This window comes from Sciurus vulgaris (assembly GCF_902686455.1).
Source record: "Sciurus vulgaris genome assembly, chromosome: 9".
Lineage (NCBI taxonomy): Eukaryota > Metazoa > Chordata > Mammalia > Rodentia > Sciuridae > Sciurus > Sciurus vulgaris.
In genome coordinates this window covers 96,488,505-96,503,778 of record NC_136469.1, presented here as the reverse complement: position 1 = coordinate 96,503,778, position 15,274 = coordinate 96,488,505, and the positions used below count along the sequence as shown (strand labels likewise).

The 15,274-nt window shown below is 31.9% G+C and overlaps 1 protein-coding gene across 17 annotated transcripts in view; it reads left to right on the top strand.

Annotated features, from left to right (window-relative positions):
- Window positions 1–15,274, top strand: part of ADGRL3 (adhesion G protein-coupled receptor L3) — a 760,294-nt gene that overhangs the window by 726,982 nt on the left and 18,038 nt on the right. For 11 of the 17 annotated variants that reach the window (XM_079153723.1, XM_079153729.1, XM_079153727.1 and 8 more), the window contains one exon: window positions 5,828–10,800. The exons of 1 other annotated variant lie outside the window; for it this stretch is intronic. In XM_079153723.1, the coding sequence (XP_079009849.1) occupies window positions 5,828–6,627 (800 nt within the window). In that variant the 3' untranslated portion in view covers window positions 6,628–10,800. Of the gene's footprint in view, window positions 1–3,707; window positions 3,760–5,827; window positions 10,801–15,274 lie in introns of those variants that run through there. 5 more of the 17 variants (XM_079153724.1, XM_079153718.1, XM_079153717.1 and 2 more) reach the window with 1 other exon arrangement.

Here is a 15,274-nt window from a genome sequence, read left to right as displayed (position 1 = left end):
ATTAAGAGTATCCATATATTATATTAAAATTATAAAAAATATTAAATTATACATGTATATATCATAAGATATATTATTACACATATGTACATATGTGTGTATATGTATATGTGTAAATAGAACATAAAATTGTTGAAATAGAAGTTTCATTAAAGAAACATCCCATTTAAAATTCACCATAATAGGTACATCCATGGTTCCTTCAAGTTGAATGCAGTAGATTAGCAATATTTAAATTATCCAGGCAATTTGGAATAAAATTTCTGTTATCTTTTGTGGGCATCTCTGGAGTTTTTTTGTTTTGTTTTGTTTTTTTCCATTTTTCTTTTTTTCTCTTCTTAATTTCTCAGTCAGAGGTAAAAGATTAGTGGTGTGACTGTAAAACTTGGTGCGAATGGGCCTTCCAGAAAAGCATGTTTGTTGCAGCCCGGCCATTGGGCATTTCACATAACCTGAGCTGCCCCATAGGGTTCCTTGTCAGATACAAAGGATGATTTTAAGTTATTTCAGAAATACCAAAGCTATTAGTTAACAATTGGCTTCAGGAATACGTTTAAGATGTTTGTTTATATGATGAAATAATTCAGTAAACTTTCGATTTCATCATTTGTCTTAAAGACTGCCTGTTTAAGAATCATAGACTTTGAGAGTCAGAAGGAGAGAGTTCATTAAATGCTCTTTAGATTGTTGACATTCTGTATGCCCAAGATTGTTGAAATGCTGTGCTTGTTTTTCACCCATTTATGTATATGTATAGATATCTAGATATATTCCTCTGACTATAATGCTTAGGTTTGCCTCTGGAGGAAAGAAGAGCAATGCATCCTTGGTTGCCTCTTGGAAATCCTTGAAATATTTGAAAGCAGCTAACCTATTTTCCTTTGGTTTTTGATTTCCCTACTAAAACAGAACCATCAATATGAGATAGTTTCTGGGTCCTTCTTCATCATTACCCTATCTATACTGTAGTCTCTCATTTTTCAGTGTCCCTATTCCATTGTAGTTACTCTGTGAATTGTACAACACACCAGATGTGGTTTGGCAGAACAATTTAGTAGACCTTTTAAGGGTTTGTTTTGTCTTTATTATCCTTAGGCTAACTGAGAGGTAACTGTGTCATTATAAATATTTTTAAATGTCCTGACATATTAGTAAATTTTGAATGATGTTAAATGAAGATTCAACATATTTGCAAATTAAATGTACTCTACATTATTCGCCTTACACAGAAGAATTGGTTGTAATTACTTTAAAGTAATAAATTTGGATCACATTTTATTTTTCTTTTTTGGTGTTCAGAGATAATGTATCATTTCTTAAATAATAATGAAAAAGTGACAATTATTAATTTGTATGTTTTTCTTAATTCAATATCTGCCTTCTCATCTTTATTTTTACTGGTATCCAAAAAAAGGGGGGATATTTTTAATGGTGGACACGTATCTATCTAAATTATTAAATCAAAATTCTCAAAAGATTTTTAAAATCACCATATAGATTCAAAGTTTATTCCTGTGGAATTCATTACTGGTTATTGCTATTAAGATTATGGATAAATACACAAAGGAGTTTGAATGGATTTTTCCTTTATTCCAGTAAATTTAAAAAATTCTACTACTGTTTCTCAAAAACCAAAAGTAAATAATTTTATTAATGTTTTTCAGAGCCAGAAGTGGAACTGTTCTTCTTGTTTTAGTAATTTTTAAAATGTTAAGAAGCCATGGTAGTGCTTAAAATAATTCTGTTACCACCAACCAAAAATAAATCTTGATGATTGTCATATTTCTGCTAATCTTATGCTTTCAGATGAGTGCACTTACATTCTTACTGGCAAGGTGAAATCTTACATGAAATGTAGTTGACCCAGTATGTACTCAAGTGGTTCCTGGAGTGGTTTATGTTGAATAACCACTTGGTTCTGTTCTATGGGTCCTCTACTTCAGTTGTACCAATGCTATCCAAGCATAGAATGTTCAGATTTAAAGTATCCAATCTTGTCTGTAATACTTTTATTTAAAATATGTAAAGATGTGTTTATAGTGTTACAACTAAAGCATATGAAGTTAGAAATAAAAGTGAATAATTTACTTTTATTATATTGAATTCAGATGCTATCTGTGGAAATGGTTTAAACTTCATGCATAGAATTTCTGGACCATTATCTTTTTGTCAGTATTAGAAATTCATTTTCATAGAGATAAATCTCATTATAGAAAAACCTGTCAACACAATGTAATGGAGGAAGTCATGATTTTGCTAAAATAAACTTACATCTTAAAGTAATTTAATTTAGTTCTAAAAGTTCTAATTTAGTTCTGTAGGATGGCATGTAGTAAAGGAATACAAGTAAGAATGCAAGGTTACCTTATAAAACATATAAATTAATATTCCATCATGGTTTTCAAAGCCTACAGCAGATTTGAAGAGAAAATTGCAGCAGAGTTGGAAGAAGTCTAGAGATCCCCTTTCTGATTCCATCTCTGCCATATTAGCAGGGAAACATTAGATGAGGAGGCCCATCCTCTGTGCACTGTGGTTTCCTCATCTCTGAAAAATGGGAATTGAATCTCAGCGATCTATCTCATGTACTTCCAGTTCTAGTATCCTTGTATTTAAGGATGGAGCCATAATGAGCCTACAGGTATTTACCTCTGTCCATAAACATTTTGGCTGTTTATTTCACTTTGTTATTCTAAAACTGTTTTGAAATTTGAAAAAAAAATTCTTCTGCTCTTTTAAATGTTGTAGGTTTTGGTTTGCTAAGGAAAAAACTCAACTGTCTCTTTAAACCAGTGGTTAAATTATTATAAATTATTATAATGAGTTGGAACTCCTCAAAATGATCTGTCTCAGTGAATTCACTGGTCTTTATTTTGTGATATTTTAAACTTCCTGTAAACAAAATTAGTAAGTCTTCTGACCTGCTTAAAATGTGAGTTGTTTTGAAAGGATCCACTCCCAAAATATTTGATTATATATGATTCTACAGGAATCCAGAAGAAAAACCTGATATTGATAGTGATATTTTCCCCCAAACATTTTCTTGGTACAGAATAAATGAATTTAGCCTTTTTTCTGTAGTTCCACGATTCTGGATATGAGCTCCAATACTGATCAGTTTTCAGTTACAAATGATAAGCAAAATTTGTGCAGGTACAATGAGGAAAAATAATGTTTGTGCAGAGAAAGAAGATACATAAGGGGGGAAAAAAGAACAGAATTATGAAAACCTTCAACTAGTTTTTTTTCTGTATTTAAGATTTTATTAATAATTTCATTTAAAAATTCTAAAATTATATGGCATTCCTTTTGAGCATTCTAACATCATACATGTAACAGTATTGAAATCTTGAAGTGGAAATAGTCCTGGCTCACCTTCTTTTTATTCTCTGGTTTGTGCAATAATCTTAATTGTAATAAATATAAGTGTGTATTTGTTTGAAATTTGCCAACTGTAAAATGCTTATTAAAGACTCTTATATTGGCATGTGTTAAGGGGGATTGCTTATTTTCTGACTAACATATCAGTGTTTTTTTATTATGATAAACCATGTAACACAGACTCATGAATTTTGGGGCAGTGAAAATTATTTCCTTTGACTCTTTTTTCTGCATATCATCAATTTGCTTTTTACTCATGTTTCCTCTACTGTCGCTGTAAGCTTACTTGTTGTTTTTTCTTTCCTTTTCTTCATGCTGTCGTTTAGAGCCCTACAGAGAGACAAGTATGGGAGTAAAGCTAAACATTGCATATCAAATGTAATTTTTTTTAGTTCACTTTTATTGCATCACATATAGATGATGTAGTTATTAAAAACAGTTCATCTCACAATTTAAAAACTAAAAAGCCTATAAATCAACTTATATAAATATATGCTAATAAAGACTAGACGCTTTTGTTGTCTGATTCTTTTATTCTGTCACATAATCAACATAGTTGTTAAGTCTCATGTAATGTTTGTGTGAGTTAAATTGTTTTTAAATTAAGCATTTATTTTTGCTAAGTAATCCATAAACTTTTAATTTTTATTAGTACATTCCATCATAAAAGTGTGTCACATGCAGCATACTCACTTTATTTTACAATGGCTGTCTTCAGTCTCTGCCTAATGCATTGACAACAGAAATAAAAACGTACATGTTTCAATGCATCAGCCACACAACCATAACCATCAGGCATACCATCGCAGCCTCTCAACGGCAGTCACTCATCACATACAGCCCTTTAAAAAGCATTTTTTTTTTTTCTTAACATTGTGGATTTGTGTACAAGATATAACATGAAAATAAATCGCTTCAACCTATGTCTGTGATAGCTGCTTCTTAATGCATTTTATGCATTGCTATTTTTGAAAACAGTGTTTCTTCAATAGAGTGTGCCTCAGAAGTTCAAATAAAAATTGACATATATCTGACACTTCATTTAAACCAGTATTGAACTAGTTGAGTTTTGTTAAACGTAACTGCATCACAGATATAGAATGACTGCTATATTTTCACAAGTTAGTAGCATATTGAGAAGTTTAATAGAATTAATTTTTGTGAAAGGAAATACCCTTATTTACCAGAATTGGTTAAATGTTTGTGTGTTTTTTTCCTTTTGTGGTTGCATTTGAATTAAGAAACTATTATAGATTCTTGAATTTCTATTCATTCAAGAGAATGCAAAAAAATTGAAGAACTATATGGTCAAATTTAATTCACTACAGCTGTTTCTACCAGAATACAATGTTTATCCTCTTTCAAACCCAAACTTTAATATGCCCCAAAGTCATCACTTATTATAAGATGGTAACATTAACATTGACACTATAATTTTGGGAATCAAATTCCTATTTTTATATATTCTCAAGTAGTAATATTAAGTAATGACCCTGAACAATCACTAATGGCCTAATTTGTAATAATAACCAGAAAAAAACAGAAAATAAATCCAAATACTTTTGAAAGTTTCTATGTGTAAGTTATTTTGGTGTGCCATTTATTTGACTAAGCATTATTTCATGACTATATCATTCTGACAAATTTAACATAATCCTTTTGTGGTTTTATGTATAGGGATTATTTTATTTATTTATCATTTATCTACTTATTTATTTGGTAGTGGGAGTTGAACCCAGGGGCGCTTTATTCGAGAGCTACATTCCCAGCCTTTTTTTTTTTTTATGTTTTATTTTGAGTCAGGGTTTCGCTAAGCTGCTGAGGCTAGCCTCACTTGCGATGCTCTGGAGTCACTGGGATTACAGGCATGCGCCAACACACCTGGTTTAGGAATTATTTTTAATTTCCCAAAATTATACATCAAATTATTAGAAACTATTTATTTTTCTTTTGACCAGCATATATTTAAAGGACCACACATGAATTATGTTAATATTATCGCTATTTTAATTAGAAGACAACATGTAAAATTAAAGATTATGAATTATTTAATTGACTTTGATGGCTATAAACTGAAAGCTATGAATGACTACACCAAAATTTTGTGTTATCTTGACAAGTTATAACCAAACATGCTTCAAACAATGTCAGACAATGCTTATGTGGAAATTGCCAATCTATAATTCACATATTTTTTTAAAAAATTCTTTTAAGATTTATTTTAAATACCTCTTTTCCAAGATTTTGATTGATTGTCCAATTATATACATTATATGGTTATGTACAGATAAATGTAATATTTTTGTTTCTGGACATTTTAGACTTAAGTTAAATGTTAGCAACTTATACATATTTCATAGTCAATAAATGTTTTGCTTTTGTGTTTGTGTGTGTGTTCTACAGCCTTTTGGATATAAATGTCATAGTGTCTTGTAATCTTTTTCAGAGGGGCTTCTGAACAATGCCAGGGATACAAGTGTCATGGATACTCTACCACTGAATGGTAACCATGGCAATAGTTACAGCATTGCCAGCGGCGAGTACCTGAGCAACTGTGTGCAAATTATAGACCGTGGCTATAACCATAACGAGACCGCCCTAGAGAAAAAGATTCTGAAGGAACTCACTTCCAATTACATCCCTTCTTACCTGAACAACCACGAGCGTTCCAGCGAACAGAATAGGAATCTGATGAACAAGCTGGTGAATAACCTTGGCAGTGCAAGTGAAGATGATGCCATTGTCCTGGATGATGCCACGTCCTTCAATCATGAGGAGAGTTTGGGCCTGGAACTCATTCACGAGGAATCTGATGCTCCTTTGCTGCCCCCAAGAGTTTACTCCACGGAGAACCACCAGCCACACCACTACAGCAGAAGGCGGATCCCCCAAGACCACAGTGAGAGCTTTTTCCCTTTGCTAACCAACGAGCACACAGAAGATCTCCAGTCACCCCATAGGGACTCTCTCTACACCAGCATGCCAGCACTGGCTGGTGTGCCTGCCGCAGAGAGCGTTACCACCAGCACCCAGACCGAACCCCCAGCGGCCAAATGTGGTGATGCCGAAGATGTTTACTACAAAAGCATGCCAAACCTAGGCTCCAGAAACCACGTCCATCAGCTGCACACTTACTACCAGCTAGGTCGCGGCAGCAGTGATGGATTTATAGTTCCTCCAAACAAAGATGGGACCTCTCCGGAGGGAAGTTCAAAAGGACCTGCTCATTTGGTCACTAGTCTATAGAAGATGACACAGAAATTTAAACCAACAAAACTGCTAACACCTTGTTGACTGTTCTGAGTTGATATAAGCAGTGGTAATAATGTGTGTACTCCTAAATCTTTATGCTGTTCTCAAAAGACAAACACAAACTCTCAGACTTTTTTTTTTTTTTTTTTTTTAAACTGGGATTTTTAGGTCAGCCCAGGGGAGAAAGATAACTGCTGAAACTCCCCTGTGCCCTTTCCTTTCTTGTCCTTACCCCCTCAGATGGAGACTTCATTATGTTAATGAACGAGATATGAAGAAAATGACACTCATTGTGGCCTTGTTGAATTATGTTGTGTTTGTTTTAACATCTCTGATGCTCTGTTACTATAATTACAAGGACCTGATTTTTGAAAGGCCAGAACAATTGTTTGAAATTAGTAACAATGCTGCATCTAGATTGGAGTGCTGCACAAACAAACATAAAAGTGAAGCAAAACTGTATCGCATAGTGGTTTATGGTCACTCACCACCTGTTCACCACAGCGAGAATAGCTGTGGAAAACAAAACAACAAAATCAATAATGAAATGGAGGGGAATTCTAGAATTATATGCTAAATGCATATTTTATGATTTGCTGTATTAACTGATGATAAAACTAATGGCAGAAAAAAATTGAACAATTTCTATGTAATGTACAGATACTAGCATTGCACATATAGTCTGCTTTCTGTTCCTCCAGAATTTGAGTCCTGTTAATGTAGTGGGAAAAAAAAAAGAAATTTTCTTTTTCTTTTGTGCTAGTCTTGCAAGTTTGTCTACCAGTAAAAAAAAAAAAAAAGGAAAGTTTCCTTCTCTTTTTTTTCTTTCTTCATTTTCTTTTTCTTTGCTTCCTGCCCCCCCCCCCCTTTTTTTTCCCTTTAAAATATCACCTGGGAAATAAATAAATAAATAAATAAAACTATCACTTTATAAGAATCATTTTCTAGTAATGCAAACAAATTATTTTTTACAAAAAATAAAATAAAATAAATAAAATTAGATTTCCTTCCCTCACTATATATCTTTATCCAGCCAGAAGATTTCCAACAGCATTTTTGCAAATTAGAGCAGGACGAACTTTCATGTTTACAGGGCACATCTGTTGTAATGCAAAGCATATTTGGCAAGCAGTTCATCACAAAGACAGTAGCTATGATTCTAGAAGTCAAGAGGTGTCTATAGGACTAGTGGGGCTTCTGCATGTGAAAAACGGTATTTCATAGACAATAAAGTGCTGAATGCTCAGTCTGTCCCCAAGCGGACACCTGCACTACCAAGTTTTAGAGGAAATTCACTCCCTGGTAGTAAGAATTGAAAGGTCAAATTATTTTGAAGTGATTTTTTTTTAAAGTCTTCTGTTTATTAACAGGAAAATTTATTTATTTGACAGGATTTTAAGTAATGTAGGAATACAAGAGGTAAATTAGCAGCACATATAATTTTTTTTAAATTTATGATCCATTTTGTATGGTCTCAAAGTTGGATGACCTCATTACTAATATTTGTTGTAAAAGTGAAACTTGTTTGCCAACCAATAAACAACTGATTGAGATTTAGAAGATATTGTATTGATGTATGTACTATATTATTAATTTTCCTTTTCATTTTTCTCGCCTTTCATTCCCTGTATTTTCAGTATATAAACTTTGCTAAACCTCTGTAACCCACATGAGACATGAAAAAGTAATCAATCTGACTCAATGAATAGCCTAAGCACAAAGTGATAATCATTTTTGTCGACAAAGTCAATCAGAAAACGGGATGGGCATCTTTATGTGGGCTAAAATAAGATGCATAACTTACTCTCAAGCAGGTTTAACATATAGGTTACTGTGTGCCTATTTATAAACCAGCTGTAGTTACTATGCTTATTTTAAAAAGAAACAGATGTAATCAGATTCAAATATCAAGTTGCAAAGGAATCATCATTTTTCTTCTTTTGTAAGCTCCATTTTGATAGAGAAAGTTAGAAATTTAAATTCACTCAACTGGCTAAAAGCTGCAAGAATCATGGCAAAGAAAACATTTTTTAAGGGCACTATAAACCACTTTTTTGTGCCAATTTTTTTTTTTTGTTCTAAAGGAGGAAAAAAAAAGTCCTTTCAAAGAAACTTTCTTGATCTTCAGTTACTCCACATCCTTTTCCTACAGTGTTCAAGCACAGGGTCCCTCCTAAGCAAAGTTACAATGAACTTGCCAATTTTTAATTTCTCTTGTCCTATGCCTTGGGGTTTTATGTTTCAAAAATCTACATGCCACGCATCTATAAATGATTTTCTTAAATCAAGATGAGAAAGAGTAGTTTAGAGAATGGCCAGTAATCCATACATAGTTTAAAAATATATGAGGAAAGAAAGTTGTACTGGGCAGAGTACTTCTTAACTTTGTTATCATCTCAAAATATCTTACCTATCATTTCTTTGATAAGAATTTTTCCTTAAGTTGGAGGAGTATCACAGGTTTCAGCAATAATGAAGTTTCCCTAACACCACATAGTGGCCATATTAGTGCCTGAAAGGTGTTTAACTTACCTGATGCCTCGATTATATTTGGCCAGAAAAGAACCCTTCTTTGACATGTTTAATGTAACTCCAAAAACACACATGTTGTCTGTGGAATGTGAGTGCTTACCTTGTTTTGACAAACAGTAATATGTTATAGAAGCATCTCTAAGTTAAGAAGCTAGATTCACAGAACAATGGGGAAACTACCTCAATTCAGCTTGCTGATTTTCTGATATTGCTACCTCCCTGCTTGTGATCTTTTTGTGTTTCATTATGTGGAAATTTGAAGCAGGTAGCCTGCCCAGCTCTACATAGACCAAGTGGAAGAAAGATCACTTGAAGACATTAACTGGTACAAAAGTCTATGCAGTACGATAGGTTACTACCAAGCTCTTGCATCAAGATGAAAGGGTGAGATATTTTTACCTCTCCTACATCATAATTGGTGTGTTTTCAGAGAAAACTAAGTTCCCAAAGATTTTCACAGAAAGAGATTTTTCCTCCAAATTTGATGTGACTATTATGAAAAGATAGTGGATAGTTAATTGCACATATATTTCAATAGAAATTTGCATAGAATATGTAGTCATTTAATCCTATATACACTAGCAAGGATTTATTTCCTGAATTTCAGTTTTTTCCCCAAATGCCCTTTTTTAAGCAAAGCTACTGATGAATTAATAATTTTATTTTTTTCTTTATTTCTATCACCTTGTGTTGATTCCATTTTTCTAATAGTTTATGAAATTCATTATTTACCTATCTGAATATTTTCAATGTATTTGGTTTTCTATTAAGAAGTCAATTTCTGTCTAACAGACACAATGTACATGCATAGCACATTATTTAACAAGCTGAAAGTTAAAATTAATTATTGCTTCTTGGTAAAATAACATTTTATAATGTTTTACTTACATTTTCTTTTTTCTTTGAAATCTAAGTAACATGATATTTTGTCAGGACACTAGCTAATGGACCTCATAATGGATTGTTCCAAAACCTGTTCCTAATTGATAATATTGATGATTAAAACCAAATTTTGGGAAGGAGAAATAGGTTGAAATTTCAGTTAAAATTTATGAGCATCCCTCATTGTTTCCATTCTGTTACAGCTGAACTTCTGGAGTTGAATAATAAAGTAGTATGCTAAAATTATAATAATGACAATAATGACAAAACAGAAATGGCATGAGAACAATTTTATTAAAGGAAAAATAATAAGGCAAATATATTAATCAAAAGGAAATAATAGAAATACCCTTAACTCCCTGTAAAAAATTCACAATGACTCTAAGTTGAAAATTTTAAAATTCCCATTATAATATGAAAATATTGACATTGAAATGATCTTTAAATTTATATTTTAAAATTTTAATATTAACAGTTGCTGTGATAAAACTTTTCATAATAATGGAGGTAAGCATACAAAGGAATTGGTAACATTGATAAAGATCCATATAATTAATTTTAGGCAATATGTTCAGTTTTTCCCAGAAATGTGTTCAAGTCCACTGACCAGTTTACTTAAAGATCAATGTTAAAAACTTCTGTGACTGACTTTCTGCTTTATTATATAGACCAAAAAGAAGAGGAAAAGTAGTGTCTGAGTTGTCAATTCTCAACTAAAAATATTGTCATCCCATATTAATGAAAATATTTTTTTTTAAATTGTTCATTAATACTGTACCAAAGTGCTACTATTTAGAATTTTTTTGGAAACAAAATAAAACACTGTTGAACTACAAATGCATGCCAATTCAAACACAGAGAATGAAAAACAAAAACCAAATTTAATCTGGTTTTGAGCAAATATGAGGATACTGGCATGAATGGCTTTTCTTTAACAAATATACTGAGATAAAATAGCAATACGTATGAACTTCCCAGTGTAATGTATTCCAAGGTATTAAGAAATAATTAGTTCATTTTTAGTAATTCATAAAACTCAGCACGTCAGTCAGTTATTGCTATGCATTCCTAAATAATACCTTACATCTCATGTTAGATTTCTAAACATTGAAAAGTTAGAAAGATGGAGGCTCAAACTGCAAAACAGTTTATGGAAGTGCTTCTGTGCAAATGAATTCTATGTAAGACCCTTTGAGCTCATAAAATGGATTCATGAGATCACAAGAGTACATCCAATTTTGTAATAAGCAAATATGTCTATCTTCAACCATCTGAAAAATATTATTAGACATCTAAATTTTTATTTATAGCCTAGAAGTGAAAATGTTGACAGGTGTTTCTTTCCTGGTTCAGTCATAAGACAAACTTCTATTTACTAATATACTCTGATCACATCCTCTTTGCTTTAAAAGGGAAACCGGTCTTTAACATCCACCTACACACACTTACATACCATAATTCCTCTTATTTAAAACTTTCAGAGAAAATAAATTACAATTATTGCAAACTTTGTGATTTTCATAATAAAACAGGTGGTTAATAGAGTTTTACATATTCTTGTTTGAAATATTTATTGCTATTCTTTTTAAATTTTTTTAAAGTCAGCACTTCTTTAACATCTAGCTCCTTTAAGTTAAATATCTTGTTATCTAACATTAGGATATTTCTTTCTCTTAATATTATGTCATCTGCATTTCTCTCATTTGATAACTTGTGCCTCTTTATAGTATTGCAAAGGGAAACAGCAAACTATGATTCATGAGAAGTGGGATACTATATACAAAAAAGACCTCTGTTGTGATAAACAACACTTTTCAACTACAATATGAACAGAAGAACAGAACCAAGTTGGCAAGACCTAATTTAGGTAACAGGACCTAAATTAGAATTATACAGCAAAGGCTTTAGGAAAAATAATGAAATCATATATCATGATAAAAATCTTATATAATGTACCAAATGCTGATATATTGATAAACATTAATTTGAAGTTTACCATATTATAATTTCATCCTGCCAATGACACAGAAAACACTATATACTTCTAGCACTCTTTAGGTATTTCGTGTCTAGCTAAACCTTGTCTCAAGAAAAAAATCAATATTTTATCAATGTTTTAAAAATATAAATATATTGCCTCAATTCACCTTCATTCTCTAATCTACTGACTCTATTGTATGGCAACACAGTTAATTCTACTAGTAGCTTTGTACCTTTTAGAACTTTATTATGAATATAATAATCATTAAATTAATATTATATTGGAATTATGTACATTGTGCAAAACAACTCATAAGCAATATTCATATTACAGGATAATATATTATATACATGAATATTACCTTAAGGCTGAAAAAAATAACTACACTGCTGAAAATTTTATTCTCAAGTCCTCTCTTCAATTATTGCAGTTAATTCATTGAATTTTGCAGGCAGTTGTGCACATGGTGGATTATCAAAGGACCACATAATCCAAATGCATCTGAAAGTACATCCAATGCTCCTTTCATTCTAAATGCTAAAAGAAAAACTAGAAAGAAGAGGAAAGTAGACTTCTAAGGATCTAATTTAAACATGGTCATTCAGATTGAATAATTTTAAAATGAGAAGGCTACACTGTTTGATCTAAGGAAAAGCTTACAAAAGATTTACTGAGTCAAAAATCAGAAGATTATATATTTAAAGGAGTTCAGTTGGTCTCAATTGCCCAAGATTGCAAAAATTCATAATACATTGGAAAGGAAATATCTTTAAATTCCAAGCCAAGCCTAAATATCACTTTTTAAAATTTAAAAATTCCTCTGTTTCTTCTGACAGAGGCAAAATAATCATGACCCCAAAACAAAATACACTGATTGACCTCAAAAGATATTCGGCAAACAAATGGTATGCCTCTACTTCATGTACAAACAGAGAAACAAGATGTATCCCAATTGTTTACAATAAAAATAAATTTAAAAAAATTAAAAAAAGATATTTGGCAAAATTTGTGTATCAACTACCTTTTAATACTAGGTAGAGATCGTTGAGATTGGAACTCAGTATGCAGGGACTAGGATAGTGTCCTCATGTGCTAACAACTGCCTGATCCTCTTGAGTGTGTTTTTAATGCCTTTCAATTGTCCCAATGGCTTATGCTTTGACCTTCTGAATCATTTAAAGTTAGTTTCCATGTGTTATTTGACAATAAAGATTTTCTTCTATCATTCTAGTAATAAAAAGTGGTATGTCTTTAAACAGCTGTAGATAATCAGATGCATTCATTTATAAATAAATCTCATTTGTTTGTATATTCTAACACTGACCTTTGCCTGTGACCTATAAAATCAAGATCTGTAGAGTCAGGTTAATCTCCCTTCATTTGGCTTCTGTGAATGCACTGGAAGTGGACAGGTAATTTGGAAAATTTTTCATACCATATTCTATTCCCCCTCACCGAACATTAAATCTAATTAAAGATGTATCTTTTAAAAACACAATAGTATACTTTAAAAAACGAACAACTAATTGAGCTACTCCTCACTGACAAGAAAAATCACCATTCAAAACAAAAATCTAGCTAATGCAGCTTTGGTCTCTTAGGATTCTCATATATCTCCACATGGCATTATTCTTATCATATACACCTACCAGATTTCAAGTTATTGGATTTTTTTCCCTTGTACAACCGTTTCATCCTTTTAAAAAAATGCTCTGTACAATCACATGTAAAATCATGAGCTACAAACCTCAATAAAAAATATCAGTAAACAATAAGTGATGTAGTTACTGTTATTATATTGGGATTACCAAAACTTTGTTTTGGGGATAGTGTTCAAACTACAGGATAATTAATAACTGAAATATGGACTCTGAATATATTTCATGTGCCCATGAACTTTATACCCTGCCACCCTCCCCCTTCATACATTGAAAATAAATTGTGAGGACATTTTTTTTTTTCCTTTTCTTTATGTTTTTAGAGCACTGTTGCCACCCGAAAGGTTTATAAGGGTACTTGTCCTTTACGGGAACATAGGAAATGAAATTAAGAATTTACTGTTTGACCTTTAAGTTTGCAATTAATAAGATATGATCAAATTTAATCTTGTATCTACTGACTCATCTTATTTCTCCTTATCTCATACTGGGGAGTATGACAGGCATCCTCTGGTCCAAAAGAGAATTTAGAGCTTTGTGCTGTGACATGACATTCTTCTTTTGAATAAAGGCTACAAAAAATTCTAGGAAATATTTTTAATCAGAAGATAGATGTTATATAATCAACATTTTGTGGTGTTAGGGATTCTGATTATTTTATTTGCTAACTTTGAGCATATGTACAATGAGTACAAATATCAACTGGAAAAATTTAACTCAGCTGTTTCCTTTATAATTGAAAATACACTTTCTACAAAGGAAGTTGAAGGGAATCAGCAACTCCTGAGAGCCTAGTATGTACCTGACCCATTACATGGCTCCATTTATTCTCTCCAATAGTATGGCAAAAATGGCATATAGTATACTGGTATGGAGGAAAAGGAAACTCATATCCCACAGTCGCAGAGCTAATGAGTTTTGAACCAAACACCTCTCAGTCTGGTGGTGCCTGAGTAGTTCATTTTGTTTGTTTTAGATCATGTTATACTGCATCAACAAAATGATAGCTGAAAAGAAACGAACCCATCCCTTTTCGTTTAAGTAAGAGATTGAAAATAGACGTTTCAAAGCAATGCTGAAAAACATGATTCTCAAAGTGTATGCAAACCTATTTTACTGGACAGTAAGATATGTAAATAAAGGAGGAGTCCTGGGAACAACCCCCCACAGGTATCAAGGGGGATAGAGAGAGAGAGATAGATAGATGATAGATAGATAGATAGATAGCTGATAGGTATCTTTTTAATCTGTTGTATATCATTTATCTGTTTCTGTCAGTTAAAGAATTCAGACAACTGATTTTGGAATTCTGCTTCTGTCACCAGTTCTATATCTTTGAACAAATTATTTAAGTTTTCTAAGAATAGGGTTCCACATCTCTAAATACCAAAATGCAGTTTTATAAAATGTGATATATAATGTATTAGGCACACAAAAAAATCCTTGTACATAAAATTCTAGAATGGATTCTGAGTTAATACTAGATAGTCTCTGTGTCTTGTTGAGTCTATAGGTCCCTCAACCTATGGTTATTAACCCTATAGTTAAATAATAGTTATAGGGTTCTAAATCAAATTTTTTAAAGTTC